This window comes from Trachemys scripta, chromosome 21 (genome assembly GCF_013100865.1).
Source record: "Trachemys scripta elegans isolate TJP31775 chromosome 21, CAS_Tse_1.0, whole genome shotgun sequence".
In the NCBI taxonomy this organism is placed as follows: Eukaryota; Metazoa; Chordata; order Testudines; family Emydidae; genus Trachemys; species Trachemys scripta.
Genome location: NC_048318.1, coordinates 16,925,889 through 16,950,295, shown reverse-complemented (window position 1 = coordinate 16,950,295; position 24,407 = coordinate 16,925,889). Strand labels below are relative to the sequence as shown.

General features: G+C 50.8%; 2 protein-coding genes across 2 annotated transcripts in view; one reads left to right on the top strand and one right to left on the bottom strand.

Annotated features, from left to right (window-relative positions):
• Positions 1 to 5,897, top strand: part of BUD13 (BUD13 homolog) — a 12,304-nt gene extending 6,407 nt beyond the window's left edge. Inside the window, exons 6-12 of the mRNA XM_034754659.1 lie at positions 1 to 399; positions 1,180 to 1,535; positions 1,829 to 1,937; positions 3,380 to 3,518; positions 3,923 to 4,107; positions 4,522 to 4,603; positions 5,591 to 5,897. The exon at positions 1 to 399 is cut by the window's left edge and continues 17 nt beyond it. Of these exons, the coding sequence (XP_034610550.1) occupies positions 1 to 399; positions 1,180 to 1,535; positions 1,829 to 1,937; positions 3,380 to 3,518; positions 3,923 to 4,107; positions 4,522 to 4,603; positions 5,591 to 5,684 (1,364 nt within the window). The 3' untranslated portion in view covers positions 5,685 to 5,897. The remainder of the gene's footprint in view (positions 400 to 1,179; positions 1,536 to 1,828; positions 1,938 to 3,379; positions 3,519 to 3,922; positions 4,108 to 4,521; positions 4,604 to 5,590) is intronic.
• Positions 5,898 to 9,345: 3,448 nt separating this feature from the next.
• On the bottom strand, positions 9,346 to 17,120 carry LOC117868580 (stabilizer of axonemal microtubules 2-like). Its single transcript, XM_034754653.1, is given in 10 exon segments — positions 9,346 to 9,692; positions 9,824 to 9,966; positions 11,297 to 11,482; positions 12,426 to 12,573; positions 13,114 to 13,339; positions 15,660 to 15,782; positions 16,076 to 16,292; positions 16,678 to 16,814; positions 16,909 to 17,065; positions 17,067 to 17,120. Coding segments are annotated over 10 exon segments (1,491 nt in total). The 3' UTR covers positions 9,346 to 9,592.
• Between the last annotated feature and the right edge of the window lie 7,287 nt (positions 17,121 to 24,407).

The following is a 24,407-nucleotide window of genomic DNA, read 5'->3' as shown; positions in this document are numbered from 1 at the left end:
CGCCGGGCCTGTCGCCGCCCCGCCGTGGGCGCCGCGACTCGCCGGGCCTGTCGCCGCCCCGCCGTGGGCGCCGCGACTCGCCGGGCTTCTCGCCGCCCCGCCAGGGCTGCCGCGACTCGCCGGACTTGTCGCCGCCCCGCCGGGGCCACCACGACTCAGTGTCAGGAAAAAAAACCAAGAAAACTATGGACAAATCGCTACCGGGAGGAATCCAAGGAGAGCGATCTAATCTGAGATCCGGCTTCCCACACAAGTCCTCATCACATCATAAGCGGCAGATAACTCCAGATCTTTCACCCCTCAGGAAGAACAGAGACAGTTCTGACCTAGCCCCATCACCATCTCGGAGAAAGAGAACTGGATCACCTAGTGGGCTGAAAAAACAGAGCAGCACAAGAGGTGAGTATGTATGAGATCATTCAGTGCTAGCCGGGTGCTCTTGGGAACAGCAAGTCACTCAAGTTCGTGTTATTTCTAAACATTTGTCAGGCCCCCGTCTGTGACCATGTTTGCACACTGCTGCCAGCCGTGGGATTTGGAATCAGTGTTTCTTGGTAAGTTAAAGATGGAAAGACTTGGACTTACCTTACAAGAAGTACAAAAATCCCCAGTAACGAACGTTTTGTAATGGTAAAGCTAAGTCTCTCAGTCCTGTTCTGCACAGACTTAGCAAGGGGTTAAAAATCAACCCAGAGTGCCTATATCAAAGGCAAATTGCGAGTAAAAGGAACCCCACGCAAAGAGAAGACTATTTCAAACACGTGTTAGCGAATGTTAACAATATCCTTTTTCCCCGCACGTGAAGAGGTGGCCTTAGGGACCGCTGACCTAGCCCATGCTGATGGGAAATAGCCTCATTCAGGAATGAAACTATTGGAGCAATGCTGATTATACCTAAGTGTACGTACCAGTATTTTTATAGGTGTAGAAGAGGGATTTTCAAAATAACTTCCAGGACCAGTCGGGGCTGTTCTCACTGCTTGATATAGAGTCTAAAAGGAGTGCCCAGAGTTTAGCTGTCTGTTATCACATGGCATGTTTAACATCTCTTCTGGTTTCCAAACTGGCTAGTTTAGCTCTGCAGAGACGCACCTCAGACGCTAGCATGTCCAGGCTTTTACAGGGTTCCAAACTGTATGTCTTCTGTGATTATAATTTGATATCTCCATATTATTGCAGGCTTTTCTGCAGCCAATAAAAAGCCTAAACAGGCTCCGTCGCCTAAAAGGCGCAAGAGACATGACTCTGATTCTTCACTGGCACGGAAGAGTTCCCAGGACTCGTCTGATTCTGACCTTTCCCCCCTGCGGAACAGTCATAGACCAGGCCTGCTACACCGTGACTCCCCCTCCAAACTCTCTCCTCCCAAGAGGAATCAGAACACGTCTTCAGATTCTGATTTATCTCCTCCCAGAAGGAGTCAGGCAGCTGGAAAGAAACTCCACGGTTCAAGGAGCTCTCCTGGCCTCTTGCTTCCTCGTCGAGGCCCAGATTCTAAAAGATCTTTCCAGGGGGAGAGAGGAGAGGACCAGAGGGTAAGCTTGTAAGGTATAAGTTTCCTATGCTGCCCTCCCTACTTGCCTCACCCCATCCTGCAGTGAGCATTGCTAAGGATGAGTGAATAGCTTTGTCCTCTTGCCCCACTCGGTCATTGTGTGTCTGCTGAGAGTGCCCACAAGGGAGCCAGTTATTGCCCCGGGGAGGGAGGTGGCTTGGTGATGTGGACATTTCTCCTAAGAACTGGACTGAGATCACCAGCTCTTTACATGGATGAGCCTCCACAGCCTTCAGCTAGTGGTAATGTGTGGTATCCCTTTTGGATTTGCAGGCCAGCCAGATGCTCTCTGGGGGTAAAGCTGGCTTGGTGTCAGCCGACCTGCTGCGGAGAGAACAGCAGGAGCTCAGGAGACATGATAGAAATAACAAACACTTGGAAGGTAAAGAGTTAATGAGACTGTAATGGGCATCAACCTGCTTTCAACCTACAGCCTGGTTCCTACTGCTTTTTTCTGTGCTAGTTGTAGGGGTTTGGGGTGTGGTGGGCCCTGGCTGAAGTGCTTCTCTGTGGGGTAGCATCTAGGCACTCCGAAAGGCCTTCAAGGGTGGTGTCATGGGGCCTGTATAAGCCCCTTCGTGTTCAGTTTAAATTGTTTTTTTACCAAAAAAGTCCCAAGTTTTACAAAAAAGTATTCATTTTTTTTCTCATTTTCACCCTACTTTTGTATCATTCAAATATATAAAAAATAACTTGTTTTATTAGGAAACTACAACACATTGCATGAGAGATATGTATTACGATAATACAATACTGTGTGTGTGTGTGTGTGTATGCAAATTAGTCTAGATAAGATACACACAATAAACAAACAGGCATGCCCGCAAGCTCGGAAGTGCGTGTGCATCCGAACCTACTGATACATCTCATGCCCGCCATGTACACATTTCAAGCTGTTAGCAGATAACGGTTTAAAGATTTGAAACACTAAAATGGGAAGAAAATTAAAATCTGTCAGAATACATTTCAGAACACAAGTATTCAAAAGTTTAAAGAAAACCCCCAAAACAGGAGAAAAGGATGAAGTTGAGTTTATGCACTGCAAATGGTGTGGCCCAATTATTAAATGTAAATATTTATAGACTCATAGTTCTAAGCCTACAACAGTAAACTGTTTATTCAAATGAAAAGTTTTATTTGGGGATTAGAGAGATATTGTTTTCTTAAACTCAGAAGTGGCATTGTGTTTTGAGATCTGTTTTAGTTTTGTAGCAAACCACATTGAATGGAATTCAAAGCATTAATCAATCTACTGAATACTTTTTTCCCATCTTTCCGTTCACCAAAATAAACCCTGATACTTACCCAGACACATTATTAATAGTTTTTTGCACTGATTTTCATCTGTTTTTGTTGTTGCGATAATAAACACTGATAAATTCCTGGGAAAAATTAAATTAAATAAAAACTGAAAATGAAGGGCCCTAGGCCTGTAAAGTAAATGAAATGTAAATGGTGGAACCCTCCCACCCCCAAGCACTGCTCCCCATGAAATAAGAATAGAGAGGGCTGAAGCTTTTGGGACTTGCATCAGGGTGCTAGGCAGGATCAGTGAGCAATTCTTAAAAGAACTGGGTCAGACTGAGATTTGAGTAAGCCTACCTACAAGGACAGTTGTGGTCAGTGGCTAGAAACTGGTGGTTGTGGTTCTATCGTTACTGGTTGGTGACCTTTTTCTGAGGTTGGAATACTTTAAAAACAAAAAATATACATCAGCCAACCAAAACACAGGGCTGTTGAAGTGCGTAGAAGTGATGGACTGAATTGACTTGAGATTTTGGAAATGTTCTAAAATGACTAACCTGCAACTTCTCATGTCTTCAGATGAATCCCAAAATGCTGAAACAGTCTTTCGAGACAAGTCAGGCCGCAAGAGGGACCTTATGCAGGAACGACTTGAGCAGCAGAAGAAGGCGGAGGCAAAATCTGAGAGAGATGAGCTCTATGCCAAGTGGGGCAAGGGGTAAGAAGCCCCGGGGTTCAATAGCAAACTGCTCAGTCCTCTTCCATGGCATAACATCCCCTCCCCCTAATGATGTAACACCTCTGTTGCCAACAAAGATGGCTGTTGTGAAGGTGGTTTTACTGATATGGATGCAGGCCCGCTTGTGACTGGACTGAGACCACTGGACTCCTTTCCCAGGGAGCACTGACCAGGCACTGAGATTCTGGACCTGTACACCAAATGTTCTCTCTCATCTTAGAGATCTCTTGACTCTTCCTGTCCTGCACTGGTGTGTGGATTGTGAGTGCTGTACACTTGTTGGTAGCACAGGATTGCAATCAGCCACGCGCACTGAGCAAGCAATAGGATGTGCCCTGGGTCTGACGTGCTCTACCATAAGGCTTTGTATGTTTCTTTTCAAGCCTGGCCCAGCGTAGGCAGCAGCAGCAGAATGTGGAGGATGCCGTAAAGGAGATGCAGAAGCCATTGGCTCGTTACATTGATGACCAAGACTTGGATCAGATGCTCCGCGAGAAGGAGAGAGAAGGGGACCCCATGGCTAACTTCATCAGAAAGAAGAAAGCCAAAGAGAGCAAGGATAAGAAAGGTTGGTTTGTACTTAGGTTATGGCAGTTCAGGGCTCAGGTGAGGCACTGATGAGCAAGGCGGCTGTTAATAAATGTGCAGCACAAGACTCACCATAACGGATCAGTCTGTTTTGGGTGGCTTTTAGTGCAATAGTGGTAATGACTCACTGTACTGTTGTTGGCCAGCTGTGTTCTGATTGGCTTAGAGACCAGGTGAACAACAGTGCTGTGCTCTTGTGAACCAACGGAGTTCATCTAGATGAAAGGTGGTATTTGGAAGTTCTCCATGAATAATGGTCAGCGCTCAGCGATCTGGCTGGCTGGCTCAGCAGTCAGTGCATGTGTGTGTATGCTGTTTTAGATTGATGATAACGTAACCACATGGTTGAGCTGAAATAGTAATGGATTATATTGCTGCTTTTCTCTGTCTCTAGAGAAGCCCAGGTACAATGGACCAGCACCTCCCCTGAACAGGTTTAACTTATGGCCTGGGTATCGCTGGGATGGAGTGGACAGGTAGGCATTCCTCATCGGTTTGTATTGCACCTAGCATGGTGGTAGAGGTAACAGATGGGCTTCTGCCCTGAAGAGCTTACCCTTAGCTCCAGGGTAACGCAGACAAAGGCATGGGGGAAGTATGCTGTACTGCCTGCACACAAAGGCGTTTTCACACAGTCTCTTGTCTTATTGAGCTTCCAAACCTTTTTTTTAAATTATGTGAATTTCATGCCAGAGTGAGGTGCTGGCTCAACACCCCAGAAGACCAGAGTCCTCTGTTGGCAAGCAGCACTGCAGGCTTCTCGTTAGAGCTGCTTGCATTTTTGGGGGGTGAACATGGCTTTTCAGTGGTATTGAAATGTTTGTGTTTGCAATTTTACAAATAGTTGGTCAAATTGAAATGTCAAATTATTGGGTTTCAGTTTTTTTCAGGTGCCTGCCCCCTCCTCTTTTCCCCTTTCCCATCCTCCCCCTCTTTTTTTCCAGTGAGGTGGGAGGAGGGCCCCAACTGCTCTTTTTTGTATTGAATATAAACAATTTTTTAATTTGTTTGATGAAAAATCAAAAACTTCCATGAAATGTGTTTAATTTTTCACAGAAAATACTTGCCCTTTTCTCATCATCTGTGCTTCCCACACTCTGCTCTCCCCCTTGCTAATATGCCTCAGTGCTGACATTTGCAGATCCTTGCTATGGTGGGCTGGGAGACCTATCTCCATAGTTTGCCTGTCTTGCCAATGTGGGGATACGTGGCCTTTGCATTCGGGACATTTATCATGAAAAACTGGAAGGAGACCCACCTAATTTGCTGTACAGTGGCCACTGAACTGCCACCAGATGGCACCAGCTGTTGTTAACTACAGATGGGGCTGAAACTGAGCCAGCAATCTAGAAATGGAAGGGAGCTTGAGCCATCTGGTCGTTCCAGAAGGTTTCATTTTTCAGAAATGGCTTGGTAAAGTATATTGTGCACCAACCCACACTCTTGTTGATATTATTTTGTAGGTCCAATGGGTTTGAACAGAAGCGCTTTGCCAGGCTAGCCAGCAAGAAGGCAGTTCAGGAGCTTGCATATAAGTGGAGTGTTGAGGACATGTAAACAAAAGAGAAAACCAAATGGAAGACTGCTCCTGGCTCCCCTTTGGGGAGGAAGTGAGACCCCAGTACAACCTAATGATATTGCAAGAGCTGTAAGGAATGGCTCATTCTTCCTTGAACACCTCTTCTTTAACACTTGGCATTCAGTGTTAAAATGGACGACCTGGGGGTGAGAAGGCTGCCTCTAAAGGAAAGTTCAAGATGCTCCAGTCAGGCAGAGAGGAGAAGGCGGGAAACTTTGGGTCCCTTGAGCACAGAGAAGAACTCCTACAGCTTTACTGCGAGCAGCCGGAAAGTGCAGTATCCAGCTACCTGCAGGAGCAGTTCTGCTCTCTTGGACTTGCTGTGAGATGCAGAAGAGACACCAGTTTCTGGCATTAATATTTTTTTAACAAATTATATGTAAATACATTTGTAATCCTATTTTCAGCCAAACTCTTGGTTCCCTGGAGGTGTTTTTGGGATCTGCTGATTTTCAGTTGTGTCCCAAATCTCAGGTGCTTCTCTGGGGTGTGGAGAGGATTAAAGAAAACTCATTCAGAGAATTATGCTTTTGTGTGTCAAGATTGTAAACTGGAAGTTGAGATTTCAGCTCTGGGGAGCTCAACAGGGGTTTGTAGGCAGTGGTGGCAGCATAGGTTTAATACCATCAGCTGGCTTGTCGCTGTTGTGCCCCAGCAAGTCTGCCTGATGTCATTGCTAAGGAGCCTGAAGTGGCTCTTTTGTCCTGCAATGTGGATTCCCCGACTGGCCGTGAAAGCCCCTCCTGTTCCTAGTTCTGAGCTATGCTAAGTAGATGAATATTTCCTACAATGCCTTGCTCCATATGGTGGAACATCACTGTCTGGTCCCTTCCTAAACGGGGTTTTTGGAGAGAGGGGTGTGGAGGAGAAACTCTTTTGTTGTATTTGACAACAAACCCATCCTGGCTAGAAACTCTGGCAGCTGCTCTAGGTTAACTGCTCATGGAAAGATGCAGTTAATGGTGGGTTTAAATGTACTACCCTGAATGTGATTTTTATTTTGAGCATCTGCTGGCAAGGGGTTGGTCTCTATCACAAGGGCTGACAGGGCCAAGCTAGCTTGGCAGTTGCATAGTCACAGCATTGCTGTCTGCAGGTTTGTTTAAACCTGAAATCTGACTTTCAGAAAAGACGACCGCTCTGCCAAGACTCTGAGCCACAGCTAAGGTAGAGACAATGTGTTGAGAAAGCACCTCTGATCTCACAGGCCGTTGGAGTTTTCTCTTTCTTTACTTTGCAGAGAGAAGGTGTTGAATGCCCTAGCTGTTTCTATGGAAGGTCCTTGCCTTAGTGGCGGTCTGGGTCTTGGGATAGGAATTAGGCTCCCATGGTTCTTATGCTGCATGAGGGTGCTGGGTGGGAAGTATAGCGTAAGGGCTTTCTTAAGAAATGTGATTTGTGGAGTGGTGTTTTCTCCCCGTCAAAAGGCGATGCTCCTTTTTTATTTAACAGGTTAAATTTCTAACAGTCCTGTAACCTGGATGAAAAATTGTAAATAATAATGTTTTTTAGCTGGCTCTGTGTGTGGTGTGGTTTTTTTAAACATACAGTGGGGTTTAAGTTGGCATAAGTGTGTCTCAGAGGTGTGGATTTTTCACAGCCCTGAGACGAGTAGCTCTACTGATTTAAGTTCCTGGTGAAGACCAGCTCTAAACACATGTAAGAAACTTATGCATGGGGCAGATATCAATCTTTCACTATGGTTACTGTTTGAATTGATGATAAAAAAATTAACCGTTGGCTTTAAGTCAATGTAAGTTGTAGGCCTTTGCCCTCTTGAGATAGATGTATGTGTCACAGGTTGGATCACAGAATCCCCCTTGGAAGCTGCCCTCGGATGTGCCAAGATTACTACTACCCCTGCTTTCCCTACCACTCAGGACTCCAGCACCCTGTCTTGCTGAGCCAGACACACCCATCTGCTCCAGCAAAGACCCAGGGTCTGAATTACTTGCCCCAAAGCTGCAGGTTTACCTGAAAGCAGCTAACCAAAGTGTTCCTGTTTAACACTCAGGTGCCCAACAGGGTTTAAACCCAAATAAATCCATTTTACCCTGGATAAAGGGTATGTAGGGTAAACTCAAGTTGTTTGCCCTCTATAACACAGATATGCACAGTTGTTTGCTCCCCCAGGTATTAATACATACTGAGTTAAATAAATAAGTGATTTTATTAAATACAGAAAGGATTTAAGTGGTTCCAAGTAGTAACAGACAGAACAAAGTAAGTCACCAAGCAAAATAAAATAAAATGCACAAATCTATGTTTAATCAAACTGAATACAGATAAGATCCTCACCAGTTCCAGAATGCTCCCTTTTACAGGCTAAACTCCTTTTAGCCTGGGTCCAGCAATCACTCACACTCCTTGCACACTGTCCTTTGTTCCAGTTTCTTTCAAGCGTCCTGAAGGGTGGCTCTCTAGCCAGCCGAAAACAAAATTGAGAGGTCTCCCAGGGGTTTAAATAGACTCTTGTGGGTGGAGACCCCCCCTCCTCACTCCTATGCAAAGTCCAGCTCCAAGATGGAGTTTAGGAATCACCTGGGCAAGTCATGTCCCTGCATGACTCAGTTTTTACAGCATCCATTGTTTACATGCTACCTTGAATGTCCTCAAGTAGACATCTTATGTGGATTGGAGCATTCCAAGATCCATTGTCCTTTAAGTGCTGCTTGATTAGGTACTTAATTTCAACATTCCTTTCTCCAGGAACAGACCAAATGCTCTACTAAGGTTATTTAGAAATCAAGCCAGTGCACAGCCAACATTCAAATGATACATGCATGCAAATAGGATTAATACATTCAGTAGATCATAACCTTTACGGAGATATGTTACATGGCATATGTAGCATAAAACACATTCTAAGCATATTTCCATAAAGCCTTATGGGAGGTACATTATGTAAATATTTTTTGTCATCTGATTTTTCTGATAAGTCACCTGCTGCTGGTGCTCCTCTGTTACTCCAGACTTGCAGAAAACTACTGTCTGGGATTCTTCAGATAGAGAGAAAGTTGGGAACACTCTTTTTGCTGAGGAATGCACATCCGTCTAATCAGGACCATTTAAGTGCTAACACTAAGCACAAGCAATTTTTATTATCTTTAAAATAAAATGCAAAATAATAGACTAATGCACTCTGAAAGCTAGTGTTAAAATATTAATGGTAGCATTCCTACAGAATCCTTAAACAGGAAATACAATGAAATTAGGTACAAATTATTGAATAATTTCAATAGCTATTACATTTTGTATTGCTGTAACTTAAACAACCACCACATCCATGCACAACACCCAAATTAACGGCAGCTATTCTAGGATGTGTCTGCACTGTGATTGCTTACCCACGCTAGCTTGAATCTCGCTAACCTGGCTAAGAGGCAGTGAAGACATGCAGGCTGTACAAGCCTGCCGAGAACCCTTGGTATAAATTAAATTAATGGAGATATCCCATCTCCTAGAACTGGAAGGAACCTTGAAAGGTCATAGAGTCCAGCCCCCTGCCTTCACTAGCAGGACCAAGTACTGATTTTGCCCCAGATCCCTAAGTGGCCCCCTCAAGGATTGAACTCACAACCCTGGGTTTAGCAGGCCAATGCTCAAACCACTGAGCTATCCCTCCCCCCCTAAGTATGTACTTGGGTTCCTATTCTGTGGTGCTGCATCTTTGTTTTTAGCCATGGTAGCTAGATTAAAGTTAGTGTGAGTGCAATCACACCTCTGCAGTGTAGGCACTCAAGTTTCAGAGATTTTAGATGCCATTTTAATGTTGCTAAGATGCACAAAAAACAGTTTATCAAATTGTCTAGTTAGTAATGGTTTGCCCATTAGCATTCTGGGGACAGAGTTGATTTGGCTGAGGGACCTGGATCCACACTGCATATCAGGCTTTAACGGGCACAAGAGAATTCATTGTTTCTCTTCCCTGCTGCTGTTGCTGGATCAAGTACATTTGCAAACGACAGACTGGGAGTGGGATAGGCCTGAAAAAGAAAGTGTTGAGAACCCAGTTATGTGTCTGACTGGTGCAACCGGAGCCGTAGTTGCATTGCAGGAATCAGAATGTTGCCATGGCCTGCCTGGACTTGATCACCGAAAGAGATAGAAGCTGTACCTGTAAGACTCCCTGTGGATGGTGGAGAAATCCTGCTTTCCCTGTGCTTGGATGGGTTTCTGCTCTGGTTTGCAGTTCTTCACCTTCTCCGCTCTCTGGGGCAGGAATGTGCTGTGTGTGGTAGTTTGGCTTTCAAACTTGGCCTAGAAATCCAAACAGTCACAGAGTTCAGTCCCTTTTTTGGTATTTTACACTGCAAGGTGTTGGGAGACGCTATCAAAGCACCCCCTGCCCCAGCCATGCCTACATTAAACATGAGCCAACTGCTAACTAGAGATCGCAGCAATCTGTCAGCTTCCGTTCCATTCTGCATGTGGACCAGAGGTAATTACATTTGAAAAAGAAAGAACTGGAGAAAACTAGGAAATTACTTTTAGGAAATATTAAAATGTGTTAGCAAGGAAGTGGGGGTTTTTCCCCTGTTGTTGCCGCGGTCAGTTGTAGATTCTCTGTCACTGCCAATGTAAAAGAACAGAGGAGATAAGGCACTTGTAAATATACAATAGGGCTGTGCAAGGGGCAGACAGACATAGCCGGTTTGGACTCTGCCGTCTGTTTCTGGATGTCCCTGAATGCTGTTTGCTAGGGGGTCTGGGACATAAGGTAGCATGTGTGTGCTGCCAGGGGAGCATTCAAAATACCCAGGTTTAACTTGGTGAACATTAGTCTAAGGCCTGCTTTCCTCCACCTGTTAGGGTGACCAGACAGCAAATGTGAAAAATCAGGACAGAGGGTAGGGGGTAATAGGCGCCTATATAAGAAAAAGACCCAAAAATCGGGACTGTCCCTATAAAATCGGGACATCTGGTCACCCTACTACCTGTTGCTGTCTCAGCTGTGCCCCTCCTGGGGGGAGCAGTAGAGGACCCTACACTGGCTGGTAGCAGCAGCAGCAGCAGGGTGCCCAGCTCCAGCCTCCTCTCTCCCTCCCACCCCACCCCCTGCCCCACTACACATTGCAGCAAGAGGGCTGTCTTTGTTCTGGTCATGGTTTCCTCACTGGATGTTTGCTCCAAGCTCCTGTTCCCCTCCCTCATTCCCTGCCCACCAGCTTCCTCTCCCTACACATCTGCCCTGGGTAACAACTCCCTCACCTCCCATCATGTTAGTGCCACACATCTTCTTTAAAAGGTGATACCTGCATCCATTATGCTGCCTGTCTCTCAAATCCCCCTCTCCCCATGCGTCTATTCAGATAATAAACTCTGCAGGGCAGGGACTGCATGCCTGGGGAGTCCATGCAGCACTGGTCATGGTACGACCCTGACTGAAATAGGAGTTGGCTGCTGTTCTCTCAAGCGCATTATCATTCATGGGACAGTGGCCTCTGTCTTTGTGGTACCCTGTGGAATTTGTCTGGTGTACAAGGCTGTGCTGAGGCTCTTGGATGCATTCCGCTTTCACAGGACCGTCTGTGTTGTGTGAGGGTGCCAGCCAGTTAGCAGGAGCGGTCTCCTGCCCCCATCGTATTACCAGAGGTCGGATGTAGACTCCATCGTGGGGGTCACCTTGCCGGATTCGGGGCTGGACTCTCCACTCTCTGAAGAAGAACTTGTGAGCTGTGGAATCGTCAAACTTTGCAGGGAGGGATCTCAGCACTGTGGGGGGCCACTGGATAGTCCCCAGAGGCCTGTCCAAGGGCAGAGGAGGGTAAGAGAGCTGGAAAGAGACACGAGAGGGTCAGAACAACCACAAGCTCTTTATAGCACTTTTCACCTCTAGATTGCAGAGAGGCATGGCCAGATTTTCAAACGAGTTTTGCGCCTTGTAGCTCCCATCGAGAACACTGCAGAGTTTAAAAGAGTCTGTCCCTTGGTACGTAGAGAACGTAGTGGCGGGAAATGCTGCTTGCTGTTCCAGGCGTGGAGCTGGGATTGGAATGGCCAAGTGCAAGATTTACACCAATGGTTTATTCCTGGGTCACAATGACACTGGTGAAGAGGGAGCCAGCCCATTTCTGCCATGCAGGGACAGGACAAAACGGTGGACAGTGACACTGATACCTAGGGGCGGGGGTTCAGGCAAGGTTCCCTCCGTCTCATTTTTTCTTTAGCTTCCTTTTCCCCCCCCCCCCCCCCCCGTCAGGATCACTGCAATAGGGGATTCTCTGTCTATGCTACACAAAGCAGCCACTGCACCCCCACCACAAAAGCCAAGCGGTGCCCAGATACTGGCCCCACCTCACCCTGGTTTAGAGTTACTGACTTATTGAATGAATGCAGAATACAATATCCTGAACTTCTGCCATGGTTTGTCCAAGAATCTCCAAGCAATTCATCCATGGGAACTGCGTGGCCCACACCCCTTTACAAATACTGGCTAATTAAGGAGGAGATTTTCAAAGCCTCCCAGCCTATGGGTCAAAGGAGTGTTACTGTTCCCATTTTACAGACAGGAGGGGAAGAAACTTGCCCAGGGTCACAAAACAAGGCAGTGGCGGAGCTGGGAATTAACCTAGGCACCCTGACTCCTAGGCCTTGTGCTCTACTTACTAGATTTATTCCCACTGTGTGAGTGAGAATCTTTATTCATTCACTGAATTTAAGTGTGCTCAGAGTCCCTTTATCTCCATTTAACCCCCATCTCCTTCCCTTCCCATTACCTTGGTCACCGTGTCTCCACTGACTTTTCCATCCCTCTCTTTCCCCAAGTCTGCCAGCTCCTCTTTCAGCTTGATGGGGCTGGCACGAGGGTATCTGCGGGTGTCCCAGCCATGGTAGCTTTCCCTCTGCACCGTCTGAAAATCTGTGCTGGGTGGAAGAGGGACACACTTCAGCGGTGAGGTGAATCAGGTGTTTTAGAGCTTTGCATCCCCAGCCATCACTGCAGCATCTCCTGGAGTTTATTCATGGCCCTGCCGAGGACTCTCTGTGCATCCTCAGGCAAGTCACTTCATCGCTCCATGCCTTAGTTTCCCCATCTGTAAAATGGGGTCATCACTGAGCTACTGCGTTTGGTAAGCATGTGCGTTAATATCAGTGAATGTCTGACTCCCAGGCACCATTCACCTGAGGATCTCAAAGCCCTTGGGTTTATGTTGTTTATAGGAACAAAATCATGTTTCCTTCCTCTTCCCAAAACTTGTTGCTGGGGTTGGACGCAGCCTTCCTCAGACTGTGAGGAGGGGAAGGCCCTTGTGCTAACTCTCTATTAAAGGCTCCGCTCACCTGCTCTGCTGTTCCAGGGATACACAGCCCCCTTGTTGCAATGCTGAGACAACCCCCTCGCCCTGCCTGGAGTTCCCCCATTCCAAGCCCTGCCCAAGGTGGTTACTTGATGGCTGCACTCACCTGAAGCCCTGGTTGATTGCCAGGTTGTCCAGAGGAGGCTGAGCAGGCTGAATCCGTGCAGGTAACAAGCTACATGCTGGGAAATCGCTCCGGTACTTGGTCATGTATTCCACCTGGGCTCGTTTCCCTGCTGGCACTACTCCTTTACCGCGTGACTGGGCTACCCGCTTCTCCAAGGGCACAGACTGGTAGGTGCTCTGGTGGGTTGTCGTCATGTCATGATCACCTAGCAGAACAGAAAGCAATGTACTACCCCATGCCGAGGGGGTGGGGGTTAGTCGTTGGAGGGGCTACCCCGTCTATAGGAGCAGGGTTTGGCTGGTTTGCCAGCCCTACTGAGAGGGGCTGCAGAAATCAAGAGCGTCCCCTGTCTTAGGCCAGATTAATAAATGATACATCTCCCAGCGGGTCTCAAACTCAGACTAGAGAATGGGGACGCTTTTCCCAGTTCTGGTTTGGAAAGTAGCCCAGGGAGAGCTCAGCCCAGGCTTTCCACGTTGTCTCAGTGCTCAGATAGCCCCTGGGCTGGCAGCTGAGGGATGACATGGAAACGAGCCCACCCATCCCGTGTGCTCAGCTCTGCCAAGTCTCTGAAACCTTGTGCTGCTTCCTGCATATGGCACAGCCCATCCTGTACTTCCGGCGTCGTATCATAACGCCTAGCCGTGACCAGCCTCCTGGGGGGTGTCTACATTGCAAGGGGCAGGGAGTCTCAGAGCCTGGGTCCTCAGGGCTTGTGCTAAGAATAATGTGGAGCTGTTCAGACTTGGGCTCAGAACCCCAGGGAATGGGGTGAGCAGCAGAGGTCAAGCTGCAAATTCCCCACAGCTGTTTTTAGCACCCAACACGAGCCCCAGGCCGTAGACTTGCTGCCGCTTGCACAGGGCCACTCAGAGTGGGTTCGGGCCCTGGTGAAAATTTTTTTTCAGGCCCCCCAGCAAGGGCAGACTGGCTAAACAGGGCCAACAGGCAGGGGGAGAGGGGGAGGGGGAAGAGAGGGGAAAGCTAGGGAAGCCAGGCCCCATTCCAGACCACCAGGCCCTGGTAAGACAACAGGGGGAGGAGGGGAAGCCAGGCCCCAGGCCCCCTTCTAGGCTGCTAGGCCCCAGTAATTTGTACCAGCTTCCCCCCCTCATCATCCCTGTGCTTGCAGCGTAGATGTACTCCTAGACCAGTGGCTCTCAACCTTTCCAGGCTACAGTACCCCTTTCCAGAGTCTGATTTGTCTTACCTACCCCCAAGTTTCACCTCACTTAAAAACTACTGGCTTACAAAATCAGACAAAATACACCTGTGTCACAGCCCACTGGTACTGAACAGGGGCCAACTTTCTTGTTTTTACCACTAATTATAAAATAAATCACTTGGAATATAAATATTGTACTTACATTTCAGCATATACACAGAGCAGCATAAACAAGTCATTGTCTGGCTGACATTTTAGTTTGTACTGACTCCACTAGTGCTGTTTACATAGCCTGTTGTAAAACTAGACAAATATCTAGATGAGCTGATGGTCCCCTTGGAAGACTTCAGCACACACCACCCCCCTTGAAAACCTCTGCTCTAGACCAGTGGTTCTCAACCTATTTATCTCTGTGGGCCGCATCCAATACTACCTGTATGGCCCTGAGGATGTCACATGGGCTGCAGCTCAGTGCTGATTGGGCCACAGGCTGAGCATCACTGCCCTAGGCTGTCTCACCTTGGGAGCCGCTTGGGCTAGGGGAAAAGGGCCCGGTCACAGGCTGGCCCTTTAAGGGAGCCGGGTGAGCCTTGCTGTGACCTGGCAGCTGAAGGTGATGTGGAGGCGAGGCCAGTGACTGGTCCCAGCTGTGGGGGGGACTGGAGCTGGCCGCACAGAGAGCGGAGAACGCAGTTGGGAGGAACCCAGGAGAGAGGAGCTGGGACAGGCGTGGCGAGGCAGCTGCGAGAAGGGCCTGGAGAAAGGCGGTAGCTGGGGTGATGCTGCCTGCAGCCCTTCAGGAAGAAGGTAGGCACGAGCGCTAACCAGCGGTGGGCCCAGGAGGGGCTAGTGGGCCTGGGGAGGGGGTTCTAACCCCGACCAGGAGGATGTTGTTATGCACTGAGCGGGGGGACAGGCCTGTGCCCCGCAAAGCTGGTTAGAGCAGGGGTTCTCAAACTGGGGGTCAGGACCCCTCAGGGGGTTGTGAGGTTATTACATGGGGGGTTACAAGCTGTTAGTCTCCACCCCAAACCCTGCTTTGCCTCCAGCATTTATAATAGTGTTATAAATTAAAAACACTTTTTAAGGGGGGGGGTTGCTATTTGAAAGGGGTCACCAGTACAAAAGTTTGAGAACTACTGGGTGAGAGGCCTGCAGAGGGAGGGTGAGCGGAATGAAGCAATAAAACCAGGAGGGCGGTGCTTGAAACGCTCGCGCGGGTTGGAGAGGGGATTGCTAAGACGCCAACAGCGAATGGAACCCAGCGTGGGCGGCTGCGTGCTGCCGGGCCAATGTGGGGGCAGCCCTGCTTCCAGGCCCATGTGAATGTGGGGCTGGAAGCTTTCATCCTCTCTGTTACCTTCAATGGTGAGCTGAGCCTGGAGGCCTTTGACCAGCTCCGGTTTGGGGATGCGTTTCTCAGTGAACTCTCGCTGCGTGGTGCTTTCCATCTCGGCTGCCCGGTCAGGGGACAGGAGAGCGCCTAGGGTGGAGAGAACGGGGCTGGTGCCGCTCAGTGTTCCCAGCGTGCCAGGCTGAAGCCCGGGCTTCGGGCATGTTCCCAGGCACAGAGCCCAGCACAACCCAGCCCCACTTCAGGCACTGTGGGCCCGGTGTCTGGCATTGGCGAGCCCCTCCTGGCTCCCGTAGTGCCGGTGAGCCCTCAGGGCACTATCAGGATCCAGGACTCAGGGATGGGGCACGTGGAATGGGGGCACCCCAAGTTAATGAAGCCCCTTTGGCCGATCTCAGCCTGGGGGCAGGTCCCAGCTGTACCTGCCAGGGCTGGCGGCTCTCCATAGCCGGCTGGGCGTTCGCCTCGCCATCCTTTGTAGCTCTCCTTGGTGGTGGTGGTGTGGGGGAAGCCAGAGCCGTCAGGCTGCCTGGGAGTCGGGGGCCGCCGGAGGGTGGTCCCGACCGGCTCCCTGGGCGGGAAGTGGAGGCGGTACAGACTCTGGCTTTGGAAAGGCTCCTGTGGGCACTGATACGCCTCCTGCAAAACATGACCGCCCCGTGCCCGGGGCTAGAGAGGTCAGCCTGTCTCCTCCCCGTGGGGCTGCTGGGCCCACGCCGCTCCCAGGGAGTGACCCATGGCGCTAACCCTGCCCCAGTGGAGAGCAGGCCGCGCAGCCCCCGTTGGCGCTGACTGGGTTCCAGAGTGCCCAGCCGCAGAGGGCACCTCCCCACATGAGGGGCGACGGGTGGGTTAATTCACAGAGCCCCCGTGGCCTGCAGGCCTTGCCATGGCAGGTGTGTGGGTGGGGTAGAGTCCTGGCCTTCTCCAAGGGGGCAGGTGGGGAGAGAGGGGTTCTCCTTTCTCCCTCGGGAGAGGGGGATGGCAGGAGCCTAGCCTGGATCGGCTGCGGTGCTGGCGTTACCTGGACAGGCGGCTTGGTCCTCTGGCCCAGCTCCCAGGGAATGAACTCTGCCCGCTGCGTGGTGCTGAAGGCCATGGCCGGGGGGTTGGGGTGTGGAGGGGTGCGGAGCGGCCTCTTGCTGCTTCGAGGATGTACGTCTGGAGGGGAGGAAGAGTGAGGAGGTGACCGGGAGGCGCACGGGGCATGTGTAAAACGCTCCCAAGGGAGGCTGCTTTGGTTCCCCTCGCTTACTTGGTGGCTGGGTGTAAGTTGCCTTGTAATGGGAAAGCTGGGGCCTCCTGCAGTCCTGAGGCGCTGGCCTGCTCCGCTTCTTGCAGTTCTTGTGGCACTTGTGTCGACTGAGCATGACAGAGAAGCAGCTGAGAGAGAGAAACCGAAACCGGGCTCCCCCTCCCCTCTGGGAACGTTCTCCACATCCAGCCCGCGTGCCTCAGGGGAGCCATCAGAGCCAGGGGAGGTGACCGCCAAGGCGGCCGGGTCTGCTCGCTGGGAGCTGGGTGCTGGGCAGTCGGATGATGGGCCCCTGAGAATTGCTGCCCTCTACTCGGCGTCTCTCAGAGCTGCAATTGGTAGGAGGAAGAGATCTCTCCTGTGGTGGAGCTAGGAGCTGGAAGCTACCAAATATTGTGAAATGACCCGCCCCCCCGCCTGCTATTACCCAACCCGCTAGCAACATGGCTCAGGGCACGGCTGCAGGCCCCTGTCATGTTCTGTAAAGAGGTGGTTAAAACCTGTAAGTCCCCAGGGACGTGGGTAAACACTACAGAATATATCTATGCACGTGGAGGGTCTGTGGGGCAGAGACTTTCTCATGCCTCTAGGTTCCACAGCAGTACAAGTGATGATACCTCTTTCTAAAACGGCTCCATGCTAACGCAGAGAGAGAGAGAGACCTAGAGCGAGAGAAATAAAGCAGCCGGCTGTCCTTCTCCGCTGCCCATGGCGTCTAGCCCGCCTGCCCAACTCAGTGCCAGCAGCTTTTGCTTAAGATCAGGTCTGGTGTGTGCAGGGGGGGGAAAGGCGAAACGAATCCAGTCTTGCTCTAGAAGCCTTCAGCAAAAATAAATAAGGGCGTGTGTCTGTCTGTGCCTGTTCGAGCACTCACTTACCCACAGTCGCACAGTTCACAGAGACAAGCAAACCGCAGGGATTCCATCTCCCAGGCTTGCTGGGTCAGGCGGGCGGAGGGAATCCCTCCGCCCCCGTGAGAGGCAGTGTCTGGTTCGGGAGACGATGGGCTACGAGGCTGGCAGTACGGACCCAGGAGCGCTCCGAGCAGCTACTTCTGGGCTCCAAGGAGTCTCCGTTTGGGCTGAGCTCAGGGGTTTAGTGTGTGTTGCAGGTTGCTATGGTTCCTGGTCTCCTGCCTTTCACCCAGGGGTGATTTGAATGTGAATGGCGCTCTAGCAACCCCACGAATGCCAGGTTACCAGGAGCTTAGAGGAGGGGAGGGTGCTGCGTTTCCCAGGCTAAGTTTGTAACTGACAGAGAATTAGGAGCAGCAGGTCCTGTCCGCAGGGCCGCTAACAACCAAGGGAAAGTACACAGCCCTCTGGCAGGGGACAGTCACTCGCAGGCTGGGGCCCCAAGGTCCAGGGTGCTGTGCACACCCGGTGAGCTCTGTGGAAGGGACTGTCTGCATAGTGAAAGGGTGGGAGGGGAAAACAGGCCCAAAGAGAAGTGACTTGCCCAGCAGAGCTGGGGTTAGACCCAGGGCTGCTGACTCCCAATCCAGTACCTTCCACACTGCCTCTCTAATGCTAGTTAGAACGTCCCACAGGCTTGGGGGACTCTGGATCGCCCCGGCCAGTACTGTTCAAGGCAGTCTGCACAGTGCCTGGCATCTCTAGAGCCAGCTCTTGGGCATGGCTGCAGGAAGCTGCCTGATCCGGCCAACCGCTACCCGGGGGCCAGAGCTGCTGAGGAACCGTTCAAGGCTGAAGTCGCCACCAACAAGGAGCAGGCCAAGCCAGCGCCAATTAGCTGAGAGGCCAATCAGCATGTTAATTGAGAATCCTGTGGCACCTTTAAGACTAACAGATGTATTGGAGCATAAGCTTTCATGGGTGAATACCCACTTTGTCGGATGCAATTCACCCATGAAAGCTTCTGCTCCAATACATCTGTTAGTCTTAAAGGTGCCACAGGACCCTCTGTTGCTTTTTACAGATCCTGACTAACACGGCTCCCCCTCTGATACATGTTAATTGAGTGTCATCAGTCATTTAATTGTTCGAAGCACTGTTTCATTAACAAGTTGAACGGTCCTGGCAGATGTTAATGGAACAATGCAGAAGAATCTGCTTCTTGCTGGTTAATAAGGAGGTAACTGCGCAGTAATTGGAGACAATTAACTGGCCACTGCCTGTGTGTGTGAGAGAGAGCCATCTCACCAAGCCAGTTCTGCTTGTAGAGAGAGCTCTGGTGCTGTGGGAGGCTCTCCGATACCCTGGTGAGGGGCATGGTATAAACCCGAACAGACTGTTACTATCAAAGAGACATGCATCTTTTTAAACCTAAAAAGCCCTTTTAAAATACAGGTATTAGCAGCATCACCAGCCCAAAGGGTTCACAAATCATGAGTCAGGGTCCAAAAACCCATGAGATTGGATTACAGGTAACAAAGGTTATCCCATGAGCAATAGGAATTTAGCTTTCTTTCTTTCTTAAAGTGAGATCCTTGGCTAATAACCTGACTCCCAGGCTTGGGACTTTTACTAATAAATTTACAGTGTTGCCAACTCTCAGATTTTTATCATGAGTCTTACAATATTTGCTGTTCTACTTAACTGGACTGGATCCTAGAACAAACAGAACAGAAAACCATTCCCTTCCAGCCCTGGAGACTTGGCCAAGTTGAACATAGGTCGTCTCTCTCCTTCTCCCCACCCTTTTGAGCCCAGTCCCTTGGGAGTTTACCAAACTCCCAGCAAAATGCATTAAAAAACCCCAAGTTGCCTTGGGAGCTGGTCTCTTACGAGTCCTGTGAAGGTGAAGGAGCAGTTGAGTCCTGCTGACCCGCCCAGAGCTGCCCACCCCTCTCCTGTAATGATGTTTGGTGAGCCTGTGTCTATATAATTTACTTGCTGCTGTGACTTGATCCTGCCCAAAGTGTAATGGGGTCAGTCCCCCCACCACCCCCCACTCCCTGCTGCAGGAAATACCCAATTCCAGCTGCACAAAGAGACACATCTCTGCTTTAATTTCAGGCCCTCTCAGGGCTGAGGGAGAATGTCAGTCTCACCTCCCAGCTTCTGTCCGATTTGTTTGGCTTTCTAAGCATTTCTGAAACCAGTCCTGGCTGCCCAGTAGCCAGGCAGGATCCTACACTAACCAACGGGGGTTGCTGTATAACAATAACAGCCCCACAATAATAACCCCACCACACACACACGCAGCCCAGCCCTCACAAGTTGCTGTGCGGTGTGCATGGCCCGTCAGCAGCCCTACAGCCAACCAGCGTGCGATGCGAGAGGGACAGGACACATTTCAGGAGATGACTCAAGTATTAAATGATGCAGCCAGAAAAACCAGGGAAGCCCCTGAAATCTCTCTGGACTCCAGCTGGCTTTGTGACCAAGGACTAGTTCCCTCATGGCGCTCTCTCCCCGGCACTGAAGAATTGGCCTCACTAGCTGTTAATTCAGGTGCTGAAGCTAAAGGCTGGGGTTGCCGCAGGGCTCAGTGACTATATCTCATGGCAGATCAGGGCCTGGAGGGGGACTGCTCCGCTCGCAGGCCAGGCTGAGCTGGGGAGGGGAGGGAGGGAACTTGCACTGAGAAGTGGACAGTTGCTGCCTGAGGGGTTTCCAGCATGTGCATAGGCCTGTCCCATCACCTTTCTCAGGCTGTTATGGTGGTTGGGGGGGGGGAGGTTGACCCCAGGGTGAAGCAAGGCACAGGAGGCCCCATGCAACTCCTACCCCAGACAGGAGCTCAGGAGGGGGCATTATCCCTTTGTGGGGGGAAGTGCTGACAGCAAGGGGCCCTGCCTGTTCCGAAAGCCTCCGTCGGGACGGGGATCCCCATTCAAACACTTCAGGCGCATCCTCCGAACCCAGTGCACTGTGCTTGGGGGTGGGGGCTGCAAGACAGGTGGAGCGTGCATTGCTCCTCTGGGCCAAGCGCTCTCCTGGCTGCTTTTGGGGGATGAGGAACCCTGCTTTCCGCCCCCCCAATTGGTTTCCTTGCCCCAGAGAAGTAGTAACAACAGCTGCTGCAGGGAGATGCCTCTCTCCTCTGTGTGTGTGTGTGTGTGTGTGTGTGGGGGGGGGAACTCCTGAGGCCTCTGCTCCCTCTGAGCCGGGATGGGGCTCCTTGAAGCCCGGTTCCCTCTGGGACCCCTATCAGTGCTCGGTCTCTGCGGGCCCCATGTGGCTCTTGCCAAGTAGCCCAGGCCCCAGTTATTGCACTGGGCGGTTTCCCTCACAGATGACCTTGGCTCCCCATGCTGGAGGTGGGTCGCCCGAGCGGGCTCCCCGCTCATTAGCTAGTGGTGCAGAGCTATAAAGCCTCAATAGCGAAGTGCTGCGGGCAGCCGCCAGAGGGCACTGTGACACCAGCTATCCGTGCCCTGGGCCTGCAAGGGGCTGGGAATGGGGGGTGACTGAGAGTCTGTCATTGCAGCCCTGGCCCCTTGGCCCCACTGGCCTGGAGCGTCTCACCAGCCCCAGAGCCACAGCTTGGGGGTGGGGGACCCAGCTCCTCCGTGCAGGGCGGCCAGGTCCCACGGCACCATGGACCTTTCCCCAAACAACTGGCATGACGTTATTTAAAAATACGACTTCCAGGGCCCTGGTGTCCAGCGTTCGGCTGTCCTGGGAAGGACTGAGGGGGCTTTATAGGCTTTCACTTCCTGGGCATTATCTCCAATTTAGAGATGGGGAAACTGAGGCACGGAGTAGTGGTCTGCTTGGGCCTGACCTGGACCTAAGCCCACCTGAGCCTGAGGGGGTCGTGAGTTGCCCCTGGGATTGGTGCAGCTGTGTGCCCTGCTCCCTCCAGAGCGAGAGGCGCTGCCGTTCCGGTTTTTAGTGTTTAGCTTTAGCTTTTAGTGTTTCTTATGCCTCCCCGCCAACCTCCCCTTGCCCCTCCTGACTGGTTGCTTGACCTTGGCTTGAGAAAGGAGCCAGGCAGCCTGTCATTGTATGCTCCTATTACACTCCCACCAGTCCCTGTAACACTTTAGTTCTATCCCTTATCACTTCCCATTATCCTCCCATGGTCAGGAGGAGGAAAGCTACCCTAAGAGGGTCTGGTTGTTTCTCACCCAACGCAACACTTGTGGCTGGGTTCAGGTCAGGTCACAGGGTTCTAGCACAGAGAGGGGAAGTGACTTGTCACCCAGAAAATCAGTGGTGAAGCCAGGGCTAGAACTCAGGAGTCCTGACTCAAGGCTTCCCACCAGCCCTCAGACCAGTCGTGCATGATCGCTGTAAGTATCCATACACCTGCTGTGCTGGGAGGGGCAGCGACGGGCTTCCAGCTCTCTGGCTTCTCCTTGTGACCCCTCTTCCTGCATGAGCACGAAGCTGTTGCCCGAGAGCTGCCAGGCAGGAGTGGTGGAGGTTCACGGCCCTCCCACGAGACTTTCGCTCCCCTAACACATTACCAGGTAGCTGACATCACAGGTCATTTGCCTTCAGAGAGTGAAAAACTCCCGCCTGACAGTGTCATTAATCAGGTGGCACTGAACAGATCTGCTAATGTTTGTGCTTAATTAGTGCTAATGCAGCCGGGGGCCTGGGGATCATTTGAGGGAAGATTTCACACGCACACCCTGCCATCTTCCTCACTGGAGCTAGCAGCAGCTGGTCCTTTGGTACCTTAAATGTGGTGTCCTTAGGAAAGTGTCCAGATCTTACATGTCAGGCTGGAATCAGGGCAGGGCTGGGTCCCAAACCAGCCCCTAGATCCAATCACCTCTGGATTTCAGGAACATTTGGATCCAGAATTGAGGCAGTTGTGTTATCATCATGCACACCCGCTGTATCCTTTGTGAATCCTGCTCCCCACATTTCCACCTCAGGTGTGTGATGTCCCCCCCACCCCAAAAAAAGCCACAAAGCATTATGGGTTGGTCTATGCAAATCAGAGCGGCCTCCTGTTTCTTTATTTGCAGATGCAGAGTTCTGTTTTAGCATGTGGGTAATGTATTGGATCTAGATTTTGCTGTCCGAAGCCCCTGATCTGAGAGAGAGGTGCTGGGCTACAGAGCAGAATGGAAGTCGGATCAGATTGTGCAGAAACCGATCACTAATGGGTGCCTGCTTCAAACAGCTGTGTTGCTGCGTGCATAGTGCCTGTGTGCTATAGAAGTTTTAGGCATGCATAGCCTGTGTGTGTCCCTGTTGTGTGCTTCACTGTGTCTGCATCCATTAGGGTGACCAGATAGAAAGTGTGAAATATTGGGATGGGTGGTGGTGGGGTAATAGATGCCTGTATAAGAGACAGCCCCAAATATCGGGACTGTCCCTATAAAATCAGGACATCTGGTCACCCTAGCATCCGTTATTCCCAGGCGCTGTGTATATCCACGCTTCACGGTGTGCATTCCTAGCTCCGTCTAGCCGTAGGATGAACGACACCAGCTGTTGCAAAGTGGTTGCCTGGTAAATGTTTATGGGATGACCACCTTGAATGGCAGTTGCCGGAGGATATCCGGATGCAGGCCAGAGACATGCTCACGCTGGAATGTAAATGGATGGACTCAGGTGGACTGCTGGGAGACACTGTGGAAAAACCTGGCTCTAATGAGCCTTAAAGAGAGACGCTGTGCTAACAAATGGCTGGCTTGGTAACATTTAGGATTCCCACTTGGACAGGACGTGCACATTTTGCTCAGCCAGCCAGGCAAGCAGATGTCCACCATCGCCACGCTCGTATTTCAGGGGGAGCTGCCTGTGTCCGGAGGTGCAGGAGGTGGGTGAGCTATCCTGGCGATGGGGATGGTAAGCTACTCCCTGATGGGGATGGTAAGCTACTCCCTGATGGGGATGGTAAGCTATTTCCTTGGGAGGGGTTTGCAATGGAGGAGGAGGTCTGTGGTGGTGTGAGTGCATCACATGGCAATGGGGTTCTTCCCATTGACTGCAGTGGGCATTGGGTCAAATCCCTAAAGCAGAACAAGGAGCTGGGAGCTGTACGGTGTTAGAGGACTGTCCCTTCACCCCCTCCCCTGGTTCTTGTCACACAGACAGAAAATCTGAAGCGCAGGCAATGCGATGTTTATTGGGGTTAGTTCCAAGCAACCATGTCCAGAGCTCTACACGCTGGCAGAGTCGGTTTCCCAGTGTTCCCTTCCCAGCTCTGATGCTGCAGAGCCTTGCCTGTGTCCCCATTCCCACCTCCTCCTCCTCAGCAGGCACAAATATACCTCCAGTGCCTGCCCCTAGTCACGCCCCTTATAACTTACGGTTCTGTTCCGTTTTGGAGGGTTGTGAGTCTGGGGTCTTCGTCCCACTCCTCTTTTGTATCCTAATGGAAGGGTAAGGAGTGAGGTCGTGTCTGGCCAAGGTCAGGCTTTTCTTTAGCTTTTAGTGTTTCTTATGCCTCCCCGCCAATATCCCCTTGCCCCTCCTGACTGGTTGCTTGACCTTGGCTTGAGAAAGGAGCCAGGCAGCCTGTCATTGTATGCTCATATTACACTCCCACCATTCCCTGTAACACTTTAGTTCTATCCCTTATCACTTCCCATTATTCTAGCAAACCCATCTGGCCAGGCAGAAGCA